The 27,841-nt window shown below is 40.1% G+C and overlaps 1 protein-coding gene across 1 annotated transcript; it reads left to right on the forward strand.

The window, feature by feature from the left end:
- Positions 1–27,747, forward strand: snx17 (sorting nexin 17). Its single transcript, XM_061052162.1, has 16 exons — positions 1–835; positions 6,145–6,219; positions 8,031–8,148; positions 9,654–9,718; positions 12,063–12,173; positions 14,575–14,665; positions 17,821–17,908; positions 20,949–21,018; positions 21,689–21,781; positions 22,046–22,249; positions 24,521–24,649; positions 24,882–24,959; positions 25,312–25,386; positions 25,473–25,514; positions 25,639–26,685; positions 26,728–27,747. The coding sequence occupies exons 1-15, from the start codon at positions 776–778 to the stop codon at positions 25,756–25,758; spliced, it is 1,419 nt and encodes a 472-aa protein (XP_060908145.1). The 5' UTR covers positions 1–775; the 3' UTR covers positions 25,759–26,685; positions 26,728–27,747.
- The last annotated feature ends 94 nt before the right edge of the window (positions 27,748–27,841 follow it).

A 27,841-nucleotide genomic window follows, 5' to 3' on the forward strand; every position in this document is an offset into this window, starting at 1 on the left:
AGAGGGATTGTTGCAATGTCTCTTGATGGGCCGCTAGGTGCACTGAACACACAGCAGGTCTGAGGGTGATGGTACATCTACGTGTTCTCTCTGATATTTTGTCACATTGTATCTATGAGTTTCCTCCGTCACTTTACGGATTTTTTTCTTCAGCAAACCTAGGAGACAGGAAAAACCCAGCAAAACCAACACAAGTACAAGTGTCTACCTTGTTATTTCGAAAGGTTTGCCATCGGCTCTGCGACGCTGTGTTTTGGAGAAATCTACTGCACCTTTTATCCGGGGAACTTCATCTGGAAACGCTAATGAACGGAGCTACCTGTGTACGCTGAAACTCAAATGCGACAGTAGGGGATTTAAAACTGCTCACATATTACTTAAAAGTGTGCGAAAGGAATATTGCATCGCCAGTAGTGAAGGTATAATTACTTAACACTTGCAACATGGCTGCTGCGGGAACGGCAGTGAGAAAAGTTTGACACTGACGTGGGAGAAGTTTTAATGCCAGTGCTAGTTCGTACATGAGTTTTCTGGCAGATTTTAAAGTCGTCAGCAGTCTCCCCCCGGCCTGGCACCGCTTTCCCTGGACTTGCGGTCCAGTGGATGTATCGTGTGAGACCCCCCCTTCCTCCTCTGTAGTCACCGCCGACAGTCACTGCAGCAGTGGTGGACTTTGTGGAGAAACTGTGTTGTCTTCTTCTCCATCGTGAGCTGCGGTGGCGTTCAAGGAACTCTCGTTGGGCAGCAGACTGCAGTGTGTGTGTTTGAGTGCAAAATGCATTTTTCCATCCCCGAGACGGAGGTTCGTTCGGGAGAAAATGGATCAACCTATGTGGTGAGCGTGATCATTTGTGTTTTTACCTGATTTCACTTAAGCTCGCGGCCACAGGCTTCACGACTTTCTATGTTTACCCTTTATAAATGATCCCACTGCAAGAGCAGGGATTCACCACCATAGGGCACACTACTACATAATGCATCAAAACATCCAGCTACAGCCTCAGTTTAGTCCACAAAATGCCAATTTGTAACTAAATGAAGGCACCATATTTCGCAAGGATTAAAAAAAAAAAAAATAGGGGCATAGTTGTTGAAACTTTTAAGGCCATTCATCAGGAAATAACCCCTCAGTCCTCACTATGGTTCGACTTAATATTTCAGGATGAATTTGATCAGCTGTGTGTTATATTGTTGCCATACTTGTTGTGTTACAAAATCGTATTTAGTGTAAAGCCACCCAACACAGTTCCTTTTTTGTTGAAAAGGTTTAAGTCAGCACTTTCTTCCCTTTTTAAATTCTTTCTCAGATTTTCTACTATAATACCGCAATCCTCCTTTCTATTTAGAGAAAAAAAAACACAACCAGCATTGCTTAACTCTGTTGTTTAGTGCTCTAACAACTCCCAGTTAAATATATAACTGCCTACAACAGCAGTCATGAAGAGCAGTAGACTAATCCTTTTTGGCTGCATCATCTTACATGGTTTACGTGGTCATCTTTGCTTCTATTCTGTGTTCCTCCTGTTTTTTTTTGTAAATGTTATTTTATGCCATGTTTATAGCACCTTCAATTGCCACTGTGTTGTGTTGTTACACCTTGCATTGCCTTGACACATTGGTAGACATGCTCTGTAGAGCTCAGAGAGGATCATTCATGGAGGCTAGTCAAGGACAGCTGCAGTGAAGCACCATGAACTTCTTTTTTTTTTTTTTTAAACTTGAGGAGATGAGTCTGCTGTTTTCCTCTTATACCAGTGACAGAAACAGTGAGGACACAATTCTTGGCAGAGGCACTATTGTTCAAAAGAATTACTGACAGCCCCAAACAGGTTCTCCTTTTCTTGTTCTTGATGATTCAGACAGTAGCGCCAGCATGAATGTGTCTATTAACATGCCCCCCATCCATGCCCGCAAGTCATTATGTTGCTAGGAAACAGTTTTGGTTCATTTTCCCAGTTACTTATGAATCTGTGTTTTTATGAACAAACACCAAAGCAAATAAAAAAATCTCAAGGAGCATCACAAACAGTTTTCATTAGAAGAAGACTTGGTGTCAGATGTTTTAAAGAAGGGTGCTGTGGCTCTCATAATCCGCAGATGTTGTGAAATAACATCTGATTTCCATGCGGACACACAATGACTGTTCTCTATGTCATACACCTGCTAACAACAATTTTTCATCTGGACTCCATGTGCTCCAGAGATAGGAGACATACAGTATCTTGGAGTATACTCATTAACATTTAGTTGTATCTGCTTCGAGAAGCACCAGCGTTGCTTAAGATGTCAACTTTGCCATATATTTCTAGAAGTATTGATATTTTCTATGCTGGAATTTGATTTTGATCTGTTGTAGTTTAATTCAACACATCAGTCTTGCTGTAGAAAATGAAATTGTTTCTAAACCGGTGCCATCTAGTACTAGTACTTTCCACTTGGCTGAGCACACTTTCTTGCTGTACTGCAGTGGGGACTTTAAAGTGCCTGCTTTTCACCTCGCTGCCTGGCAGTCGTGTGACTGTCAATGTGACCTTCCCTTAACCGGCCAACAGGAAGGGACTTTGCTTGATTGTAATGCTGAGAGATGGGCTGTTTACCTTTGAACCAGCAGGCCACAGAATCTGCCGCGTTTGCACAGAGCTTTTTAGAATAACAAGCTTTGCGTGCAAGTTTTTAAATAGGGTGCCATTCCTGTGCAAGCAGAGACAAATCAAGAGCTAGGTCACACTTCCTCTTGCCTTGTAGACTTGTAGACTTGTAACTTCCTCTCTGCTTCATGTGATATGTACTGTAATGTCTCTGGGTGTTTGTGGGTGTGTTACAGAGAGAGAGAGAGAGAGAGAGAGAGAGAATTTGCTGCTAAGTGATAGTGACTCATTTACTTTGGTTAAAGAACATATTGGGACATAAGAACCAAGCCTCTGTTTATAGTTTTGTTAACTATGTTAGTTGTGCTCAACAACATGCCTGAATCTAATCGAACAGTCAAGAGTATGTTCACATGTAGGGACACAAAGATGAAAATGTTTTCAGATAAGGAACTATCTTAGTATTCCTCTGAGTTGATCTCATCTCACAAACATGTCGTTTTATGTGAAAAGAAAGAGCATAAATACACACATCACGTGTTGGGGCACGGCTACTGGAAACAGACGGACGCCTCCTGTCAACTCCAGACTACACATTTATTTTAAATGCAATGTTAAGTTCTAAGTCAGACATTTGTTAAGTATAGGGCTGCTACAAACAATTGTTTTCGGAATATTTGCCAGTTATTTGAGGATTAATCCTTGGGTTCATACTTTTTGTAAAACGGTTTACATTACGTCTCGTTGTCCAAAATGAGGTCAAATGACTTCCATTTTTTCAACCTAACAGAACAGAATGAGTACTAATGACTCCTCGTTTATTTTCATATGCTGTACATTTTGACAAAAGAACTTTCACTGACTTGAATTGAAGAAACTAAAACCAGAGAATGTTTGACTAACTCGCTTGACAAATGAATGACACACATAATTAAAACTCTATGAAGGAAAATGTACTGGTAAGTAAGATGAGAAATTTAATCCAATATGTGCTCATTTCTTGATTTGAAAAGATACTTTTTAAAGCTTTTCTGACTTTATTATCTTATATACAAGACAATATATAGGGTATAGGGTTATATTATAACTTGATTGAGAATTTGTATTGTGCTTCTGAGTTACTTCATGATTGAAAGTATCTCAATTATAAAACTGTTACTGAATTTTATAAAACTGCACACAGAATGTCTAAGCATGTTCATCTTACATATTGAGAATATTTTAAGAAAAGCCATTTTGACATTAATGTTACATACCCATGATTTAGTTTGACTTGTACATAAGTATGGCCAACATGTTTTTTTTAGGGCTGTGTTTCTTTTTCTATGCAAGCCAATCTTATTTCTTGTACTCGTGTTCTCTTAAATCTGGATTACTTAGATTTTACAATATGCTTTTTCCGCGTTTGAATTCCATGTTGTACAGCTTAATCTAAAGACGGCATGTTCTCCTGCATTCTGAGAACATAATTCTCAAGTTTTTTTCTGAGTTTCATGTAGTGTGTGTTGCTGGTTTGGTGACCTTTCACTTTCACGTTAAACAGGTTGCAAAGTTTTTTTCATGATAGTGTTTTGTGATGTGTTCAGATCATTGATGCTGATGCTGGTTGTGTCTTTGACTTTTCTCTTCTTGTTTAGTTTGAACTAGCAGTTCTTCTTCCTAGCTGTATTTTCCGCCTGTGTTTTGGTTTTAACGCCCATCATCTGTGTTAAATATCAAACACAAAGTGGACCTCGCTAAGATCTGCTTATAAGCATTTCTTAATTAAACTCAAACTTTCACTTGGGACAACACAGGTTTCATTGCTTGCACAACATCCCCAGAAAATTGTGGGCTGCTTTATTTTGTGACATTGTGCATACTCACTCTTCCTTCCTGCCTGGATCCTACTGACATGTGCATCTTTTAGTTCACTCACTGGCCTTGTCACGTATTCTTTATCGTTCCTCTTTTCTTTCACGACTTTCACTTAGCTTTTTATTTCTTCTGTTGACTTTAGATCATCAGTGAGATGCAACTACATGAAACAGGGTTGTCTGCCGTCTTCAGAACTTTTTTTGTTCTTTTTCTTTGACAGATGACCAAACATGTAGACTTTAGATATCCACTGAAGGAGATTAAAGTGCCACCAGTTTTTGCATTGATGCCAAAAAGGGAAATCCCCGAACAAGCAAGACAGAAGCACTTCCTCTCATCCTCGGCCAGAGCCGTACGCAGCCTGATCAAGGCTATAGAACATATAAGGAGCGAGTATTCTTATGATCGTTATTACCACAAGTCAGTAAAAAGTATCATATCGATAATGATTATTCTGTGCAATTTAGCCCCAGCTGTTATTTTTTCATCACAACAGAAGAGTTTAAGCTAATTTCAACCATGACTTCTGATTTCTTTTAGTGTTGGATTTTTTGTCTGTGTCAGGATTTCTCTCTAACAGTGATGACGGTGTTGTTGTTGTTACAGTGGAAGTGATGACCTTGAGAAAACTAAAACAGAATACTTTTTCAAATCAGGCATGCTGCCCTCTGGCTGAGTCTCTGTTTGAGCGAACTTGGAAGATTTTCTTTAACCTCAGACCAAACCATTTATCTAGAGTAATTTATAACACTTAATAAAGAATCTGACATGGAAAAAATTAAAAGATTTTCTTTTTCAAATTGGCTCTAACCATGATGGATAGCAGATTTTTGGATGGCTGATTCCAGTTGTTGTTGTTCTTGCACAGAAGCATCCAGTGAAAAGTCTTTCTCTACTTGTCAAAACAAGCGGAGGGGTGCCAGTGAGAAGGAGCTAAAGATTCCCCTTCCCCTGACTCTTGCTTTTCTGTATTTGTTAGCCTCTGCATAATTCAACAAGGCGTTGTTGTGATTGAAAATTGTGCGGCAGGTTCTGTTTTCCTCTGTGGAAATCAGCAGGGTTTGATCAAATCCAATTCACACTTTGTTTGTTTGGCCCTCCTTAATAAAGTCAAGGAGTGAGGAAACTCTCCATGGTTAGAAACTAGAAGATGGATTGAGATTGTGAGAGAAATAAGAAGTGTAATTCATACTACTTACTGATATTTATCTACGCTTTATCATTTTAAATCTATCTATAGTTAATTCATTAATTTCTCTCTTTTCTCTATTTCATGTCTTCAAACTGATTGTTAGTAGTAGTATTGTTAGGAGTCAGTAATCTCTCAACCAGAAGGTTGGGGGTTCGGTCCCCAGCTCCTGCAGCTACAGGCCCGATGTGTCCTTGGGCCCAAGTTGCTCCTGCTGCTTCGTCGGCGTTGTATGAATATGCATGTATGGGATTGGTTAATACTGATGGTCACTTTACTTAACAGCCTCTGCCGTCAGTGTGTGAATGGGTAGTGTGACAATTTACCATTTACATTACATTCTTCAACAGCACCACCCTGTTATTATTATGGAGTCAGTACAGTCCCCCCCCCCCCCCCCCCCGTTTTCAGCGGGGCAATTTTGATACTCTTCTCAGTATCAGCGCAGCTCTGAAGTCAGACCTTTACACCGTTGTTCTCCTTAACTTTGTCCTCACTTTTTTCTCACAGGCCTACAACATCCACGTCAATGGAGTGCTGCACTGTCGAGTACGCTACAGTCAACTTCTGGGCCTCCATGAACAGGTAAGCCTCCAACCATGATAATAAACTTAGTGCTGCAGTCCTGCATGTTAGCTGCACTGAGAGCTGTTTAAATGCCACCACATCCACCCAACGTGACCTTTCGCTCGTCTCTGTGTCGCACGGTCAATACGCTGCCCTCCCATCACTTTGAATCACGACCACGCTCGCTTGAAGTTTGGTGCTGTGTTATTCCTCCCAGACTCAAAGACTATTGCATGTTAATAGGCGGTATTGTTTGTGAAAGAGGTTAGAGGAGGAGGCGGGTGACATGGAAGGAATGTTCTTGGCCTTTCTTCCACTTCACCTGCTGGGGAAAAAAGGAACCAAATCTGAGAAAGAAATGTTGATGGAAAGTGTTTGGTTGCCTGGTCTCTGCGTTACTGCAGCTTCACACGGAGCCTCAGACATTTGTTGGCGTTGTTATAAGACACTTAGTGGAATCGGCATGCACCTTTTCTCGAAGTGCCATGGCTGATTGTGATCTAATTTGTGAGAAGTCTTTATGTACATATTTAGAAACAAGTCCAGTTGCAGAAGGGGTTGCGTATTTCTGAATAGGGAGATTTATTTGCTGGACCCTTGAGCTCTTTGCTCTATAAAATGTACACTGCAGTATATAACGCAGTCTTATAGACATGTCTCCTGCTTTCACACATTAATAAATAAGCAAGCAAGTGGCCAAACTTTTGCTATCTCCCTCCTCAAGTCTGTGTTATCCAGGCTGACAGTTGCCGGTGTTGCTTGGCAACAGGGTGTGGGGACGACACACTTGAATCTTTAAGGACCAACCCCACAGTGGCGAATGCCTGACCCTGAAACATTAATGATAACTGGGAACACACAGCTCATGTAGGGAAAATGTGATTGTTAGTGGTTTCTATTGTTTTCCTCTTTTTAATGATTTTTAGCAAAGTCACACTTCTAAAAAAAAAAAAAAATACAGACTTGTTTAAATCGAGAGTGCAAATAAGGAAAGATTTTCTAAAAAGCCGCAGTCCTAGCTCTGATTTAAGCTCCACTTTGTGGATACATCCCTAACCTGTGCTTCAGTGTGTGTGTGGCTGTGGGAGCTTATTGGTATGTGTGACCAGTGTAGGCTCTGACGTACGGAAAATACCAAAGGGCAGAACACTGAGGTGAAAATCACCTCTCTCTCTCTCTCTCTCTCTCTCTCTCTCTCTCACTCTCTCTCTGCCCGGCCTCTCTTTACACCATATGTGCAAAGCATGAGGTAGTTTTACAATCGGGGGGGGGGGGGGACTTAAGTGAATTCCCTCATGATGAGCGTCATGTCAAGTTTTTCTCTGTTAAATTAAAGCACATTTAATTTGTGAATTATTTTTGTCTTTTTTTACATGTGTGAGGGTTTAATAGTTTGAGACGTGCACAGTTCAAAGCAGCCAGCCCTCAAGTGATAGAAAGTCGGAAGAAATGAGTCAAGAAGCTGGAAGACAAAGTAAACTTGGACTGACTAGACATTCAGGCTTCCAGATGTGTGTGTATGTGTTTCTGTGTGTGTATGTTTGTGCTGAGGGATGGAAACTTCACTAGCTAGTCGATGAAATAAACCTTAAAATAAACCTGTGATTCATCTTGAGCAGCATGAATAAACCTCTTAAAAGACGGAATCCACGAGTATGTTTGAAAAGGCTGCTCTGTGCTGAAGTGAATGGCTTTAGGCGAATTCCACAGATGTTCTAAAATTCATTAAACAATGAATTTAGCCATCCAGCATGAATGAGATTACAAACAGTCGTATTACCTGCAGTCCTGCAAACTCACCTTCACTACTTGTGTTTTGAACCCAACAGATAAAGAAAGAATATGGCAGCAATGTGGTGCCTGCTTTCCCTCCAAAGAAGATCTTCACGCTGACTCCTGCCGAGGTCGAACAGAGACGAGAGCAGCTGGAGAAATACATGCAGGCTGGTAGGTTATTCATGCTGAATGGGCTCGTCTTGCATTCCATCTTATTTCTGTCTCATTTCTATTCAATGTGGTTGATTTTGTCAGGGGTTTAAATTGGATACAATTCTTCCCTGACTTGCAGGACTCAAATCCCAGAGGTTTTATTTCACCATTTTTAAGTAAGCGGGTATTTGTTCTTTATGTGGAGAGCGAAAAAAATCAACCACAACAATCACAGGAATGAGTTGGCTTGGTATCTGCGGGGAGCCCAGCCACACACACACACAAACACAGACACACACTGGTCTCTTGATGCCACATGAAAACATAAAAATGTCTCACTGAAGAACTGATGATGTGAGCACAGGCTGAGCTGGGACACTGAGCCAAAGCCTCACTGGACAGAGTTATGCTGACACACCTGATGTGAAAAAAATAAAACCTCTAGCCAGGATTGCAGACCTGGAAGGATTTTTAAATGTTTTATGTTTATTGGGTGTAAAAACAAGCAGAGAACTACTACCTTTTACTTCCAAATTCCTCATGGCCGATTAGAAAAGGAAATATTAATCACGTTCAGCACCCAATTTGATATCGGATTTGGGGGAATTTTCGGCATATTTCGCAAATTTCGCAAATTTCGCAAACTAGTCAGTTGTAAACTTTCCGCAAAACACACATGAATAAGTGGCGCAGTTAGCAATGCGAAGGGGTTTGTTTTAATCCTCTCAAGCACTGGCAGTTACAGCGGAACAAGGAAGCGTTGTTCTCGTGTGTATTTGCTCATAGTCTGGGAGCAAACGCACACAGGGTGTTCTTGGCTGCGAGTGCGCTCGGTTACATCATGGCTTTTTGCATAGTTATGGAAAATGAACGGCCACAAACACAATCTTTTCTGACGCAGATGGCTTACAAGTTTGACATTTTGTCAGAGGGTTAGACTCATTTGTTAAAGGACAATAGTGTACAGTACACAGACACACATACACACACACACACACACACACACACACTCACACTCACACTGTGAGCATGTTGTAGTCATGCAGGGTTATCATGCAGATAATTAAATGCACGGCTCTGCAGCTGAAAACCACCTCATTAGAAAACAAAGGACATGAGCAAAAAAACATCTCATCAGCTATTTACCCAAAGAGGACACTACTACAATGTGATTCAACTGCTTTGTAATAATTAACAGTTTATTTAACCTTTGCCAGATAACAAGTGATGCCCTGCATATACTGGACACTTGTTTGTTGCAAGTTAAGATAGGTCGCCCTGACAAAATTCACACCCATTTTACCGCAGCAAAGTTAAAAACTGCGACAAGAGGGAAACTAAAAAGAATATCTCCGCCTGATGAGGTCTTTGTTTACATCCTGTAAAAGACCCTTAACTGATTGCTGAGTAAAGAATGTTTTCATGACATCCTCTGCACTTACCATAGCACTGAATAGTACAACATGATTCTTTCTCCTGATTGGTCTCTCTTATTCCTCCTTTTGTGGGTTTTTTTTTCACAGTGCGTCAGGATCCTTTACTTGGAGCCAGTGAGATGTTCAACAGCTTCTTAAGGAAAGCACAGCAGGTTGGTAGAGTTTGGTCCTGTACCTGCACTTGTCTGTTTTCTGCTGTGTCACTGTGGTCAGCAGGGGTGCTCCTTGAACCAAAAGGCTGATGCATTCATTTCTGCCCGGTCAGTAATTACTTTTGGCATTGTGGTCCAGTGAAGAGGGAGCTGTCTTCTGCGTGTTTGTCACAGTTTTTCTTGGGTCAGGCCATCTGTACATCTGAAGATGTTGTGATTTTCTCAGACTATGTTTGGCTCTGGGTGCAGATAATGTGAGAAATTATAAACATAAAAACTGAAGGGAGAGCGCGAACATTCAGCAGCAATAAAGTCGCATCGTGTGGGAGCTGGGTCTCTCTTGAACTATTATGTCATTAAAAAATGGAAAAGATGATTCATCCCACCTCATTGGCCAACAAGTCCTTTCTGCAGAACTAAAATGTTAAACAAAGAGGACCATGCTCTAAGAGAACAAACTCTGCTGCTGCTGTTGCTGCTGTCTGACATTAAAGACCATTTCAAATGGGTCGGGTGTTGATGACTTATTTAGACCAGGCAGAGAGGTTGAGACTTCAGCGTTCAAGCTGTGACCCGTGTTGCCAGGAGGGCTGTAAATCCAATAACCTTCACAGACAGATTCATCCGTCTGCAGCCGTGTCACACTCATTCTGCCTGTCGTCGTCGTCGTCGTCCTCCTCCTCCTTCTCCTCCTCCTCTGTCTTCTTCTCTCCCCTCCCCCCTGCAGCTCCTTATGTACTGCGAGGACAGCAGGTGCAGAATAGGAGATGAGTTACCACCCCACCTCGTAATTTTCATCTGAACCTTCAGTAGTAGGGGATGTTGTCAGAGACCCCCCCCCTGCTGAGAGAGCAAGGATGATCAGAGATGAATTAACAGGCGTGGTGACAGACTGCCTGAGGGCATGAGTCGCTGAGCTTAAGATTTTATACTCCATAATATAAGCTATCAGTGTTTTTTTTTTTTTTTAAATATTATTCCCTTTTGGCAGTTGGTTTATTTTCCTTATTAATTATTCATTCGTTTGGGGTGTTTTTGTTTCATCACCTGCCTTGTTCAGTGAAGGGAAAAACTGAAAAAACAAATGCACCGTTACTGATGAAAACCACGTTCTCATCTCTCTTGACATGGTTACACAACTGGAGGGGAGAACTAGGTATGCAATAATCTGTCAGATGATGAAGAGGCTGATTGAAAGAAAATGGATCTGTAGCAATCTAGATAATTGATATCTTCTTTTTTCTCCTTATGTTAATGAAAAATCACCTCAGCTATTCTTCCCAGCTTCCCATTGTTACCAAAAGGAAAACATCACTTTGGACTTTGGGCTTTAGGAGACTTTTTCTTCCGTTTCTTAATACTGAATGGAAGTAAAAGTCTGCATGTTTGTTAATAGAAAACAATCTATTAATAATTAGCTTGAGTCAAATGGAAAGCTGAAATTAATTCAGCATATTTATGAATGTGAAAACTGAATAGCAAACAAAGACGTTTGGATGTGGCTATCACTTTTATGAGGATATTAATTGCTTTGCATTTAATGCATTTCACATTTCAGTGTTGTACTTGACATGACATGATGTTTTTTTTTATCTGCCCCATTGTCAGCTGAATCTGTCTGAAAATAAGTTTGACTGGTTTTTTTTGGGACAGTCATTTTGTCATGAAGATAATCTGAATCAAGACACGATCAAGCAGGATGTTTGTTTTTGCTGCTTCTGTCTCAATCTTAAAGCTCTTAAAGCTCTTGGAGGAGCTTTCTCTTCATGTTGATTTTGGCGCCCTCTGTGGACAAAGTGGTACCACATTTTCTTTGTGTATGATGCATGTTGTGTTACCGTGTTGGAAACCAAATGAACCAAATATGAATGAATGAAAAACGGGCTGTTTGTACAGTATGCTGTTCATCACTTCTTCTGAGATCTACTAGACGGCAGCAGGTTCAGTCAACTATGTAATTTATTTATTCCTGATAGTCTTGTTTGCGTTTGTAAGTTATAAAGAGTTAGACACTAATATGTACTTCAGTCTGTTTAGTCAATGAACTTGGTAAGAGTGGTTCCTGTCTTGTCTCTAGAATATACACAGCTGCACTAGTAATATATTTTTGTGTCTAAAGCTTATCAGACTCACTGTAGCAAATTGCAAGAGGTTATATATTACCAGTAAATGTAAATTACTCTTGCATGATGTGTTTATACTTTCCTCTCCTCGGACCCGCTCACATTTCCGTCTGCTGATGTCCCTCTGTTACATTTTTTGTTATCGACCTACAAGAATGAAAACACGTAGCTTACCCATGAAGCTTAAGGAAAGCCTGTTGTGTTTTGTGTTGCTCCCGCAGGAGACGCAGCAGATTCCCACAGAAGAAGTCTCTTTAGACATCTGCCTCTCCAACGGTCAGAAGGTCACAGTCAACATCCTGACCTCGGATCAGACGGAGGACGTCCTCGATGTGAGTGCTCTAAAGTTGTTCAAAAGCACATAAACAAAACAGTAGACATGCTAGCTTTTCACTACCGGGGGCTTGTACTTGAACTTGATTATAAAAAGTGTCAGGTTTAAGATTTTTTTTAAGTGTGTATATCCAGTAACTGGTGCTCTACTTGTTATATGAGATGCTCAGAGTAGGTTATATAATCAGGTGTTTGTTGATCATAAACTTGTGTTTATAGCTGGAAATGATATGATATGATTAGTGCTGATAAGAGGCCTTAAGTCCTGATAAGGTCATCATCTATGAGTTTATTTACAACCTCTGAGGAGCGGCTGGAATAAAGTAGGTTGGATCAAACAACCAAACTAGAGATTATGATGAGATGATGAATGAAAACCTGAAAACCAACACCTTGATCATATAAATATGTGCTTCTTTTTACATCTAGTACTAACTGTGATGCAACTTTATTAGTAAATCCACTTATCTCTGACTGACCATCACCACACACAATCTGAAGAGAATCACTACAGGAAACTTAGTTTACTGATGTTTCATAATCGTTTTCTTTATTGCTCTTGGCTGTAAATCCAGCGTGTTAGGTGGCTCTTAAAGTGCTCTTATGAAAGATTAACCACAGTTAGTTAACCTCTGTTCACCTCAGCAGGTGTCCGAGTAGATCTCAAAACAAGGAGGACTGTGTTGTCTCTAAAACCAACAACTGTACTCACATGGAGGATCTTTGTGGACTTGTTTGAATCTAAGGAGTTTAAATTTAGAGAAAAGATAAAAAAGTACCACAGATGACCGTGAAGGCCTTTGAACACTGAGTCCGTTTTTTTCTGTTTGAAATTGACGCACGATTAAAAGTACGATCTCATGTTGTGTCAATCATGTGTGCATGCTGACGTATGTTATAATTTTCTGCGTTTTTTTTCCACATCCATCCCTGTAGTATGTATGTGTGAGTAGTGTCCCTATCTTAAAGGGGCTACATGTAACTTTTTACATGTATTAATCGTTTTTTTATCACCTATTAATAAGCGAACTGATGTGAAAAAGTAGATGTTCACTGTCTATCTGTGTTGCCTGTATAACATTTTTCCCTGGGTCGTATTTTCCGCGAAAGCTCCAGGAAGTGACATTTTATGCACGTTCTCAACGTCCTCCTCACTCCGCTCCGCTTACAGAGATCAACAGTACAAACTCATCACACACTCCCTACAGCCAGAGGCCGCCTTCCACACACTTCTATCCGCCCTAGGAGCTCTCAAAGGCGGACAAACTCATCACACACTCCTGCTCTCAGCCAGTGTCTGCAGAGCGTGTCGTTTGTAGGATGGAGAATGAATACAGACACACAGACTCCTTCACAGACGTTCACATGTGTATGACCACTTACCTCCTCTGTAAACATTATGTCGGTAAATATCCAGTGTTTTGCGGCCGATGATGATGCTCGTTTGTGTACGTACGAGCACGTATGACAAGCACGCGAGGGAGAGCGAGCAACAGGTTACTGGTGCACTTCACCTAACGGCCATGCGGTATCACTACAGACGCAGTATTTTTGAAAGTTACATATAGCCCCTTTAAACATACTGCCAGCTGATGGTCAGAATCAGTGATTGGTGGGCTTTTTTTTTTTTTTTAAATGTATGCTTCCAGTATAGCTAGAAGTATATCAAACTGGACCACTGACATCCTGAAATACACCTGGATAATCCTGCAGCTCCTTTATGAACAGGCGGAACTCTCCTTGCTCTTGTCTTGTTTTGATGTCAATGGACCCGTTTTTTTCTTTCTTTTAAGCAGTGAAAGAACCACAGAATCTATTTAACTGCTTGATGACTCTGCGTGTACGAGACATTTTGTGTCATACTGCAAATTTTCTCAATTAGAGAAAAATAAACGTATTGGACTCAGTGTGACAGGTTTCTCCCGCGCATCCAAAAAAAGACCAAATCAGTGTGCAAAGGCTTAAATAAAGCATTGATTTGTCTTTTCTATCATGGATAAAGTTGTTGTTCTGTGTGAGAATGTTACGATAATGCTTTATGCAGGTCTCAGAAAGAGATATTGCTTTCATGGTGCACCTAAGTTAGCTTAAACAGAATCATAATAATGCAGATAACAAAACAGAGCCGAAACACATAATCATGCTGTGAAAAACTTCAAGACTTCATCCCCATTTCAAATCAATGACTTTTGAAGTGTGGTGTTGGAAAAGACATATGAAGTATTGTGCTGGTTTTGTCCTAGTTTTTGATCTCCAGCTGTCACAGTACAATCTTCATTTAAATAAAAATCTATTTTTCATCTTGTCTGTTCTTCAAACACTCTCACTTCTTTACATAGGAATAACTTTATTACATTTGACCTTGAACATGAACCTTCTTTACCTCTCATCTCTCTGCAGACTGTGGCAACAAAGCTTGACCTTCCAGACGACCTCGTGGGTTACTTCAGCCTCTTCCTCGTTCGAGAAGGTGTGGACGGAGGTTTAACATGTAAGTCGCAGAGCAAGTTTCCCAACGCATTGTTTAATCTCCAAATTAATTATTATTAAAAGAAATAGGAGAAGGCAGAGTAAACTCTCAGTAGACGAAATCTTTAGTTTAATATTTCTGATTATTTAGAGTCAGTCTGGAATTTATTTCAGGCATTTTAAGAGCTTCTTTTTTAAAATCCTGACCATCAGATAGGATGTTATGTTTATCAAATAAACTAAATGTGCAATACAACTTCATGAAATCATCTGAAATGTACTACTTTATCATATCCTCTCTGTAAACACACACAAATAACCCTGTACTCAGAGTACAGGTTCTTCAAACAGGGACACTTACGGACAGTTACGTTCTGTAATTTCATGCAGAAAGTTTCTTACACTCTAAATTCCCCTCAATGAAGCGTAAAGAGTTTGCTCTGGCAGCAGTTCAGCAGCTCTCTAAATCTGTGTCTCTGTTTGGATTTTCACTGGGGTTTATTTTTAAAAGATCTGCATGGCCTGTGAGGGTTTGTGTGCTCTATCTGAGTTCCTGTTGTATCTTTGGCTTTAATGCATCATTCATGTATTAGGACCATCACAGAGTGTCGGTTAGAATCAGCCTGTGTGTATGTGGGTTTGCTCATTCAACACAGTAATGCAGTCAGTGTTTAGACTGGCGTGAGCTTGCACAATAAACTCATCAGGGCGACAAACAATTGTTGCAGTTGGAATTCTAAAAAAAACAAGAAGCTCGTTTCAGCTGCGAAACAGCCCGGCATTCAACGCCAACTTTGAATGATTGAAGTACATTTTCTGGAGACTGTGAGAGGAGTCCACTTCTTCTGCAGACAGTCTGATTGATTGATTTCAGCCAGAAAGAGACAGATATAGACAAATAAATAGTATTGTATTTGGAAGAAAGTACTTGTTTTTTTTAAATCTAGAAAACATTTGTTTATAATTCTCTTTCCAATCTTTTGTTTGTGTTTTCGGGAATGTGTTTGTGCATAAATTTTAAAAAAATTCCCAACAACTCTGCATCCCCAAAGTTCTTCACTGTCTATATGTGAAGTCTGTTGTCAACAAATAAATGAACAGGTGCATTATTTATCAGTTGTCAGACTGTGAAGTCACAGCAGCCAAATATCATCATAAGAATCAGAAAGAAAACATCCTGGGAACACTCGGAGAGGGGATATGAAAAAATAAGACGTTCAAACATAAATCTTTGAAATGATAACTTTTGCCTGTTACACGCTGATGAAGAGTGTCTGCTCGAAATGTTTGGGTGGCATTTAAAATTCAATATAAGTGCTGTCCTAATTTTTTTTACTTGTTTCAAATTCTAACTTGACACAAAGACCTTTATCTTATTATGCAACTTCGCACATTTGATAATAGATGCCCAATATAATAGTCACATCATGATGCATCTGTGGTTTCAGAAGTTAGACCTGCCTGCTACATTTGTTAACCTTTGAAATATATACAACAATATACCAATGACCACACTAGTGTGTTGTATGTTGCACAAAACATGCAGGTAGTCCTACAATACATCGAAATTTATAATATTTAATTCTAAATATGATTCATTTTCTACTCTAAATTTTTTTTTTTAGGTAAATTTATTTTCAACTTTTTATTGATTGTACTCAGAGAAAAATAATTTCTTTATGCGTAAAAGTTTTTATTTGATCTATAAATGTGAGTATTATTTTGTATTCTTCTGTAGTCAGAAGCAGTTAGGATGGACGTTTAGATGTCTGGATGTTAGCATGATTGTCTTTTTCTTGACTAGCTGGTAGTGCCATAGTTTTTCTGAGCCATGCCTCAGCTGTGTAGTCACAGATTCTTTGTCGTCTTTAATACTCCACATCTTTAAGAGACACGTCAGTTAAACTGTTGTACTGTTTTAAAGGCACAGATTTCATTCTTATCATTTCCTTAAATCCTTTTCTGTTCTCATGTAATCCTCTGAACTATACAAAGTAGCTCCCAGGAGGCGCTGACACATTTGTCTGCACTAATGGGTTAATTAATTTGTGAACACCAATCATGCGGGATATTTTCACCCACATTTTATGTCAAATGAATACAACACAGTCAGATCACAACATGTTTCAGTTTTCTATTCCCTTTCTTTCCATTTCATCACAGCCCTCTCCGCTCAAAACCCATTTAGTCCCCGCAAAAAAAAAAAACTCCTCTCCCGTTTTCCACCTGCCAAAAAACTCCCCCAATCCTCCTGCCAAATCCTCTCCAGGCAGGCTTTAAACCCTGCCAGGTGAACTTGGAGGAATCTGTAAAATATTGCAGGCATGTTGTATATTCTTGGCACAGCTTAAGTCTGAAACTCTGAGCTGTTTGAAAGAGAGCGGCCATGTGTTGAGTATGACTCGACTACTAGAATAAATCCAGCGCAGCAGGCCACGATTCAAACAAAACTGGTGGGAGTATTGACACGACGGGATAGCTCTGAGGAGTCAGTCCCTCTCTGACAGGCGGTACGTTCTCCACAAGTCTGTGTGTATCAAAGTGTGAAGTAAAATATGCAAAGACTTGTCAAGAAGAAGCAGTTGGAAATAGTTCTGCTGCTGTTCTTCTCCACATTTTTTCACTTTCTTTTTTACAGATTGATTGCTTAAAAAAAGATTCCAAAACATTTTGAGCCTTCAGTTAGCATCTGTTTTTTTGAAAGTCTCTGCAGAGATTCTCAAACATCAAAGTAACGCGTATGTTTTCCTGCCTCCTCTAAGCATCTTAGCCTATAAAGGACGTAACAAAAAAAATCCTTTAACGAACATAATTGCCAACTGAAGGGCTGTTCAGCCATTGGATTTGAGGTTTTGTGCTCATTTGTTGATGCCTGGAAACCCAGCAGCAGCATGGCTAAGCACCTGAGATCTCCTCCACTCTCCTTAGGGAACAGGATGCAGTGAAACAGCTGCAGATTAGGGACAAACACACACACACACACACACACACGCACGCATAGAGCCCATTATCTTTCTTTTCTACATTATAAAACTCACATATATGAAAAGTGTTAGCCTCCTGGGACCTGTCCAGATGGAGTTCTCCAATCCTTCATTGTTTGTTGTTGCCATCATTATCTACATGTCCTTGGGACTTAACTGAAGTTGTCTCTCTCTCTCTCTCTCTCTCTCTCAGTTGTCCGGAAGCTGCAGGAGTTTGAGCTGCCTTATGTTTCCATCACCAGTCTGCGGAGTTCTGAATTTCACATAATCCTGCGGAAAAGGTACCCACCACCTGCTCACATTATGACTTTGTATTGCATCAAATAATAATTATTACTGCATTTCATGTATTATTTATCTAAGTCAGTATAAAGGCAGCTGGTTTACAGTAAACAAACTGAACTGCTAAATGCGGTATCATTTATTTCAGTGGACCAGTTTAAATGTGTCATTCTGGGTGTTGCTCCTTTAATTCCTTATCTGCAGTGAAGCATGCGTTCTTAATGTGTCGGAGCAGCCCACTGTTTTATCTGACTTCACCATCTTCTACAAAGAGCTATTTAATTTGGAAAAGAAACCAGATTCATTTGTTTGACAATTTATCTCTCTGTTGATGATCGTTATCAAGAGCAGGAAGGTGGAGCACTTGACTGTGGCTCAAGAAAAAAATCAGGGATGAGACCGGGACATGTAAAGTTTGATCTCAGAACAGTATTCATTCTTTCATGTTTGATATTCTCTTCATCATAAAGGGGAATATCTTCTGTGGGTAACAAAACAACTCTTTTGAATGATTTCCACTTTTTGCTTTTGGAAAAACTTAAAAATACTCGTAAGTTTGCATAACATGCCAGATAAGAGTGTGTTAAAAAAATGTGTTAAAAGACTCGACATTGAGCAAGTTGAATCCTTGAAAATTATTCAAAGCATCAATTCCCACAACAAGTAACCGACACATCTCTGATAAAGTCTCTTAACTGACCTTACACAGTACCAAAATGTTTTGAAAAGCCTTTTTCTCATAGGTTGGTAGATTTAGATGAAGGTTATTGGCACTAGAGAGAAGAGGAATGCTCCGCTCAGCATCAACAATCATTCTGGTTCCTGCACAAAATTAGAATTTTTTAAATTTTAAATACAAAGCATCCATAATGGGCACCGGTGTAGCATGGTTGGTGGATCAGGTGCCCCATGTACAGAGGCTACTGTCCTCGATTCACTGGTGGCAAGTCAGAGTCCCGATCCTGACGCGGTTTGGTGCATGTCATCCCCCACATTTCCTGTCTCTCTGTGACTGTTCTACCGAATAAAGACCAAAGCTCCCCCCCCTCAATTCTCTACTTCCTCACGTGTCGTCACCCAGCCTCCTGCTGACTGAGGTACACAGGATGTTTACTTTCTTCCTGCCTCAAGGAGACTCTTAGTCCTCCTGACCTAGTTTCTCTGAGGAGTGTAGCGCAGCGAGGGAAGAATGAATGTAGAACTAACAAGTGGAGGTGGAGGAAAAACAGACCCCTAGTGTACGAGATCCAGAGGAGGATCTGGTCCAAAAGAAGTAAAAAAGAAAGCTGTTTTCTGGCTAACAGAGCACCCTGAAAATGGAAGCAATGTCGTCTGTGTCCAGTGAAACCTCGAACCCAAAAAACTGTAATTATTTGTTCACAGAATTCAAGAAATTAAAACGTAACTTAATTCATGAGTTCTTGTATATCAGCAGTAACACATGTATGTTTTTTTTTTTTTTAAAGCAAACATGCAGCATATGGCATGTAGTCTTTATTTGCATTGAGTTCATTCAAAATCAAATTAATTAAAATACCTCAGCAGGTTTTCTCAATGAATCCACTGTCTGTATTCTGTTATTCCCTTTCCCTCATCCTATCACAGTTTCTCAGTCTTCTTCTCTAACCTGCTTTGAATAGCTGAAGTAGTCATGCATCCTGCTTCTCATCAACTACCTCTGCTTCCACTAGCAGCCCTGGTGTCATGCAGCTACAACATGTCAAATTTTCATGCCCCCCAGCAACGTGCTGTGTACGAGTGTAATGAGATTTTTGCCCATGAGCATTTTAAATTCAAAGTCTAAAACATGTTTGGCTTGCTGTGTTGTTTTTTTTTTGTTTTTTTTGAAGCACATTTTTGGCCATGTTCATATGTAATCCCAGATGTGATTCCCTCTCCTCAAACTGAATTCATGCATTTTTTTTTTTCTAACGTCACGCTCCACTCTTCAGACTGCCCTCCAGCACCCACACATCTCTGCACAGATTTACCAGAAGAAAAAAAAAAAACAGCCTCTAATACATCCACAGTGCTGCCTCAGAAACCACTCTGATACACATGCCCTTCAGACAACCCAGTGTCAAGGGAGAGAAGTGGTTAATGTAGATGTTTACACCACACTCACTGGACAATGAGTGAAACAGAAAGGAGTTTGCGAGTCTTTCTCATTTCATTAATTTCAGAAATATGTCAAATAATTCATGTGTAACAGAATGGTTTTAAAGGCGATTATATGTCAGGTCGTTTTAGGCATTTCATTATTAATAGTGACAATTCAGATATTTGTAGAAAAACATGTATATTACCTAATTTAAGGTTCAAGATTTTGTTAGATAAAGCGAAGGATGAAACATTCCCTCATGAGTTCATAGGATTCTGTGTTGGGTTTGGGGTGGTTCTGTTGTAAATAGCAACCGAACACAAACGGCTGACACAGTTTTCATGTTAACAGTGCTTATATTCTGTTAGCAGGTACAGCCTACACATTCCTTTCTAATTCGGTACACTTCTAATAGGCTAGAAAGATGACATTACATCTGCTTGTAAAAGTCAAACATATACATTTCTTCAACCTCAGTAAATCACGTTTCCTTTCAGCTCACAACATACACATGGCTCCAATCCACATATAGCTCTGATGCTATGAGATGTCTTACACGTGTATTACAGCTACACAGACCTAAAAGAAGAATTACCCTTAGATGGTCAACAGATTTAAATAATGTATCCACAAAATTAGCAAGATGAAAGAATCCAGGAAAATTCATATTCACATTCTGGTACTTCTTAAAGTATTTAAAAAACTAAATGCATTTTGACCCGGGTGAAAACTCATTAAGAGATGAGGATTTCTTTGAGATGTGTGTGATTTGTCGTTTTTCATGGTATGCAGACAATCACAGCAGATGATATATTTAGTGACAAATAGAAGCTATTTCAGGTTTTGTAAGTAGGTGTGGAATTGTAGCCGTGCCTCTTTGTTGAATGTAATTCATAATAGAAATAGATTAATAAAGATTGTGTCTTTTGTCTCTGCAGCTACTGGGACATGGCCTACGATAGTGATGTCATGGACAACAGAGTGGGCCTGAATCTGCTCTATGCCCAGGTAAGAGGCTACATGACTTGGCTGATCCAGACACTGTTGTTTATTTTCAGCCGCTAAAGTGCTCTCAAAAATACCTTTTTCAAATGAGTGTCGCCTTGGGATGTAGAAAGCAAACAGAAATTAGAACAAGGCGTGATTGAATTTGTTTTCATTTAGCTTCTGTTCTGAGTTTGCCTGGCACCAGCGAACAAGAGAGCCAAACCAAGCTTTGCTCTGAGCCTCCAAATGCTTTTGTCTGTCCCCTGGGTCCCTCTATTCTCTGTTAGCGATGTCAGCTTGTTCTGACTTTGCAGCACCTTGACTCTCGTACGTCTTTGTGTTCCTCTGTGATCCTGTTAGCAGCACATCGCTTTTGATGCAACAACTGTGATCTGTCGTGTTAAGCAGTTTTATTTTCGGGGGTTGCGAGCTTGATTAAAATCTGGAACTGCTGAGTGCTGCCTGCACGTCTAATAGGAAAGGTTTTTTAAAGGAAATCAAGGGGAAAATAAACAGTGCTTGCAAGAGTGTGCATGTTCCTGCGTAATTATTCGCTGACCCGCACTGTTTACATCAAAGGATTAGGGTGTGATTTCTCCCATGTGTACCCAAAGAAACACAGAAAACCTGCTTTTGTTTTGTAAACCCATGCAGAAAGATGACGACCTACTTCTTCCTTTTGTATCTTCAGACAGTGTCTGACATCGAGAGAGGCTGGATACTCGTCAACAAAGACCAGCACAGGCAGCTCAAATCACTGCAGGAGAAAGGCTCCAAGAAAGAAGTAAGCAAGGGCATCTCCTCCAGATGATTGTGCCCGCTACAGAGTCTCCTTGGGTACAGCTGTTTCACAGAGGATAATTCTGTCGAGAACAGCCAAAAGTGCAATCTGTGATGCAGTTAGCCTCTTTTTTCCCCCTTATAAGAATTTTAAATAATTCAGCAGAGAATTCAAAGGTATTCTCTCTGGGGATTAGACAAAGACTGTTATTTATTTATTTTTTAAATAAAAGCCTCATAATGTTTTTTCTTCCTCGTTTTCTCCCAGTTCATCCACCTGGGTCAGACTCTCAAATACTATGGCTTTATAAAGTTTGACCCTTGTATCACCGACTTCCCGGAGAAGGGCTGCCAAGTCATCGTCAGCGCCGGCAACAACGAGCTCAACTTCCACGTCAAGCTGCCCAACGAGCAGATGAAGGAGGGGAGCTTCAAGGTCACCCGCATGAGGTGTTGGCGAGTCACGTCCTCTGTAAGTGGAACTCTGTGAGTGTGCGTCTGTGTGGGAAAGTGAGGGGGAGTGGACTCGCCTTGAAGCGTTTCTGTATCTCATAATAATAAAACAGTAATAATCCAATTGGAATCTCTCCATATTGTTATGAAACGGTGAGCTGGCAGAGTAGAGATGCAGCAGCCTGTTTATGTACCTCCTTTCGTCGCCGCCGCTGCTGCAGTAACAAATGTCTTGAGTTCTGCCAAGCAGTAGTTTTTACTCCTACTTCTCGCTGAAGTGCTGACCTCCACACTATCCATCCTCATCAGTCCAATGACCCAAACACACAGCCCACACAGGATGGTGCTGCATCGATCCACCAGCATCACACACACACACACACACACACACACACACACACACACACACACACACACACACACACACACACACACACACACACTAGCATCCTTTCTTTAAACTTATAATTGTCTGTTGATGTGAAGGAATAGTGCTTGCATTCAGTCTGTAGTGGAAACAGTTACAATGCTTCTCTGTTTACATCCTGCCCTAACAACTCAAATGACATCATAATAAATACATAGTTTCAAAGTAAAACTTTACAGGAAGAAAGACACAAAACAGACCATAAGACGAATGTATGAGGCTTGTTTATTCGGTCACCTCGTGACTGAATTGATCAGTGAACATGAGATGCTGTTAGACTCAGTTGAGTGGAGGACATTGATTGATTCATCAGGATTACTCACTGATTCACTGTAATGAATCAATGCAAGATGTTTCACTGTCAGTGAGAGAGATAAAAGGAACTGAAAATAATTACATTGTGTTATCTTCCAAGAATTGTTGGAGGCTGATGACCCATCAGTCACAGTCAGCTTTACATTTGTAAAAAAAGCTTTTCCTGATGAGCTGATGATGATGTCATTTGACTTTAAATAGTATGTTAAGAAAGGGTACATTAAAAAGAAATGCCAACTTTAGATCCATTTTCTTTTTATGGGCAATTCCCAGTTCAACTTCCCAATTGCTTAGTTTGAGGAATTCAAAGCTACAGCTAGTGCTACACCTACAACACATTTCATCCATCCTGCATCTCACAGTTAATCCGTCTTTAATCTGCATGTTTTCTCTCCTGCTTCCAACCAGTTGTTCATCTTGAAAAGAGACAGCATGACGATCTATTTTTTTTTTTTTTTTTTAAAGCTGACAAAAGCATGGCGTGCAGCTCTATCCACATCATTCCAGCCAGCGTTTGGAAAGATGAACATTCACAGTCGCAAGACCTCATTTAAATGGTGATGGGAACACTGCTCACTTTTGCGTTGCATCAGCATTGGAACAGCAGAGTCATTATGTGAATCACAGAAGCTTTTTATGCTTCTCCAAAAGTACATTTGCACAGAGATGTGGACACATAGCAACACATCTAAAATTAAAATACATTTTGACTCGTCTGATTATGGACTGAGCCCTCTCGCTGTCCAGCGGGGTGTTTAATTCCTGAGCGCATTTTAAGAGGTCAAAGTCATTTTAATGAGCCCTTTCCTCTCTGACTAACTATTCAAAACATCACATTCGGTGCAGTGCTATAGCCCCCGCTCCAAGTCTGATCTCAAATTGCATCCGGCAGAACATGTGTAAACAGTGTGTGTGTGTGTGTGTGTGTGTGTGTGTGTGTGTGTGTGTGTGTATCAGAGCTTTGATTTTGGCTGTAACTGTCCTTATGTTATCCTCATGTGTGTTGTTACTGTGGGAGGTGCAGACACTTTCTGGCCCAGAGGAAACTGTCTCAGTGAGGAGCAGAGGCTCCATTAATGAGGAATGAGGGCTCATCTCCAGGGAGCTGTGTGTGTGTGTGTGTGTGTCACATATTCGTGAAGGAATTTAAAATTCTGCACTTGCACATATTGCTGTCTTTCTCTCTTTGCACCCACGTTAATCTTTTAGCACGCGTCTCCTTTAGATTTGGGTGCCTGTGGTTGGTGATGCAGCAGCTTAAGAATGGCAGCTTACACATGGAGATAAAGGATAGCAGATGTGATCTAGCTGCTTACACAACCCTCCAGTTGATGATGTTGAATAGCAGGCTTAAGAATGCAAGCTGGGGTTTGGTTAAGGATGACATATTTCACTTGATTGACAAAGAAATGGAAATTGTAGAGTAAATTAAATAATAAATCCCAAGCGGTTGATGATAGCAGTTGTGGTGCATGGCATTGCTAATTTAAAAGAAGATATTGATGATGACCGAATCCTAACTCTCCTTCTTTGTGTCCCACTCTGCAGCAAGTCCCGATAACAAACGGCACGACAAATCCCTGCAGCTCATCCAAATGTGAAGTCAAGCTGGAGCTGGCCTTCGAGTATCTGATGAGCAAGGACCGCCTGCAGTGGGTCACCATCACCAGTCAACAGGTAAACAGTCAGACGGGCTCAGCGTGGGGGGCTACCAGCATTAGGCGTAGTAGAGCATTAAATCACAGCGATTGTTATGGTCAATGCATTCAAGCCACACTCAAGCTAGACCGCTATGTATTTTCAAAATGTCTTAAAAGATGTTAAACCACACTGAAATGAATACTCATCAAACAAGATATGTTCCCATCATCATAATGATTGAAGTCTTTTTTTTATTGTGTGTTTTCAGGCTATCATGATGAGTATCTGCCTTCAGTCTATGGTGGACGAATTAATGGTGAAGAAATCAGGCGGCAGCATAAAGAAGGTACATACAACGTATCCATTTCATAAGTGCAGTGATGTCATTAAATATCAGCAAAATGTCCACATCCTTTTGAATATTAAGATACTCATATCTGCATAGGATGTTACACCTGCTTCCCCTATTAGATATGACATGTTTTATTATAGATTTACTTATGATAACACATAAAAAGAGCCAGAGCCTCTTTTTGAGCAGAACACATTTATCAAAAATATCTTTCTTTTTTAATGTAGTGATTATGGGATTAGTAGTTCATTGGTTTGTAGTGCTAAAATTAAAACATCTTAAAGTAAATTTAGTACATTTTTTTTTTACCTTTGTCGCTTCTGCTGCTGTCTCCATCCTCTTCTAGATGCTGAGGAAACGACACAACGGCTCCATCCACAGGACAGACAGTCAGCAAGCTGTGAAATCCCCCCCTCTACTGGTGAGAAAAGGAATAGCATGCTCTTACTTTGACTTTTGATAGATTTTAGTTGCAGAATAATTGAACTCCTGTTGTTTTTGCTGCAGGAATCTCCTGACCAGAACCGTGAACAAATTGTCAAACTCTCAGTGAGTCGATTTTTTTTAACCCTTAAATTATTTGATGGTGTGAGAGAATTTATTCACAGAACCTTAAAATGTTTTCTAATAAATCACCGTCACTGTTAAATACATCTTTGATTTTTTTCTTTAGACCAAGCTGAACTCGGTGTCACTCCGAGGGATCAGCGCCTCCAACTCCGCCAACGACATCAGCGGCGACGATTTCCATGGAAACTACGCTTTCGAGGGAATCGGGGACGATGACCTGTAACCCATGATCCGCCCCACGCCCCTCTTCATCGCCCACTCTCAGCAACTGGGCCGACAAAGATTACAAGCTGAGCTGAGCCGAGCCATGTGAACCACACAGGTGTCCAAGTCTGCGAGATTGTAGCTTTTTCCTGGAGAATTTGCTGCCTTAAGCTCTCATTTAATCTTTGACAGATTCATTTATATTACTCTAGATTTGAACTTTAGCTTCAATCATTTCAATTTCAAAGTCCCTGTGCTGTTAAACTCGTGGCCACATACAGTAACTAGCATGTAAAGTTACAGGTACTCAAATAGGGACGCTTGCAGTACATTAAGGTCTGAAAATGTCTTACTTCGGATTCATTGGTGTGTCATCTACAGCAGAAGAAAAGTACTATTAGGCAGTTACATTCTTAAGGTACAACGTAAGTCTAAAATATAAACTACATGAAGAAAAAAACCCTGCTAGATCCTCCCTTAGTGGCTGCATGTTCCCTCTGAACCAGAAGGCCAAAGTTTGAGTACGACCTGGCACTAGTGATAAAACAGCAGAGCTGGATGTTTGGGGTCATGATGATCAAGAGTCCAGTGAATGTGTTGAAACTGACTTTAAAAAAACTGTAGACATTTCACAGCAACCGCTTACTTCTATGTATGATCAACGTTTGGCTTGGCGAAATACCAAAATGTCATGTTTTTATACTGTAAGTGTGTCACGCTCCTCATGTGCCAAGTCGGTAAATATCTCAGCAGATGATGAGTCATGTTTTTAGAGGCACAGTCACTCATACTGCCTTCAGAAATAGTCTGATGCCTTAACTCGTACTTTTTATTTTGCCTCGTGGGCCACCGTATCATTCAACAAGACATTGGTTGAAACTTCAAATAAGCGCGAGTGTCAGCCGGTGTTTCCTAAATCTTGCCGAACTTGATGGATGGTTGATTTGTCGGAGCTGCTTGCACTCGCTGAAGCCATCGTTTTGCACAGTATTACAGGTGGAGATGAATGTTTGAGTGGAAGCTTGACTTTAAACATTGTGTGTGGCTCTCTAAATCCATCGAAGATTTTTTTTTTTTTTTAAGGACCAATTTTTTAAAGGTTTCTCATAAATGCCAAATTATAGTTTACTAAAGCATTTTGCACAAAATAAACATAAAAAATTATGACAATGTCACTTTTTATATTATGTACATGCAATTAAGTATTCTGAACATTTACTAATATGTTATCATAAATAGCTTATTGTAATCCAATAGATCAAATGTAATCTAAGCTGTATAGAACACAAAGTTGAAATGGACTAACATGTATCATTGTTTACATTATGTGTAGAGGCATTTTTTTTTTTTAGTTCAAATGTAAAGTGTTTACAAATTCTGCATCTGATTTTCTTTTGTCTTTTCTTTGGGCGAGTGATGGCGTCGTAGGAGCGTTCCTCCAGGCTTCAGTTCATTGTAATTAGTATGTACATCGTGCCAATCATCTCAGAGGATTTAGAAGATAAGGTGCTTCGATGAAGACGCTCATGTGATCACAAGTGCTGGAGAACAAAGTTTTTAGTGAGCGAGCAACAAAATGAGCAATTCCCGCTTTTTTTTTTCTTTTAAAGACGTCATTCCATTTTTATAGCTGTTAGCATCTGTCATCGTGTTTTTTAAGCCTCTACATGTAAACGGATACCAGCCTATCAGCAGCTTTACTCTCACTGGTAGCCTAAACTGTCGGCATGATGTTCTCAATATAAATGTCTCCTTCTGACATTACCAATCATTTTTTAATTTCCTGTCAAATTCCATGTATGTGGAAGCTTCAAGGTCCTGCTTGTTCATTAATGTGTGTTAGGTGCCAAATTGAAAGTGCATTTATCATCAGCATCACTTTTAACAACAAATATCAGATTTCATGAAGACTGTATCGACTTTCATTCCGCTGCGTTTCATTTTGATTGAAGTGTAAAAGGTCAGTGACAGGAATCATGATGCTACAATAAACTCTGAAATCAGATCATACTGTGGTCTTTGCTTTCTTTATGGTCCACGTCCTGCTTTCATCATTATGAAGTGTTCGTTTTCAGATGTGTCATGCAAAGAGCAACCAGGAG

The sequence above is a fragment of the Labrus mixtus genome, chromosome 12, assembly GCF_963584025.1.
Source record: "Labrus mixtus chromosome 12, fLabMix1.1, whole genome shotgun sequence".
NCBI lineage: Eukaryota > Metazoa > Chordata > Actinopteri > Labriformes > Labridae > Labrus > Labrus mixtus.

Bases quoted from the DNA above. Each gene is read 5' to 3' on its own strand.
- snx17 (XM_061052162.1), top strand. From the start codon at position 776: ATGCATTTTTCCATCCCCGAGACGGAGGTTCGTTCGGGAGAAAATGGA. The intron at 25,387-25,472 runs GTGAGAAAAGGA...TTTTTGCTGCAG, and splicing joins TGAAATCCCCCCCTCTACTG to GAATCTCCTGACCAGAACCG. The intron at 25,515-25,638 runs GTGAGTCGATTT...TTTTTTCTTTAG, and splicing joins AACAAATTGTCAAACTCTCA to ACCAAGCTGAACTCGGTGTC.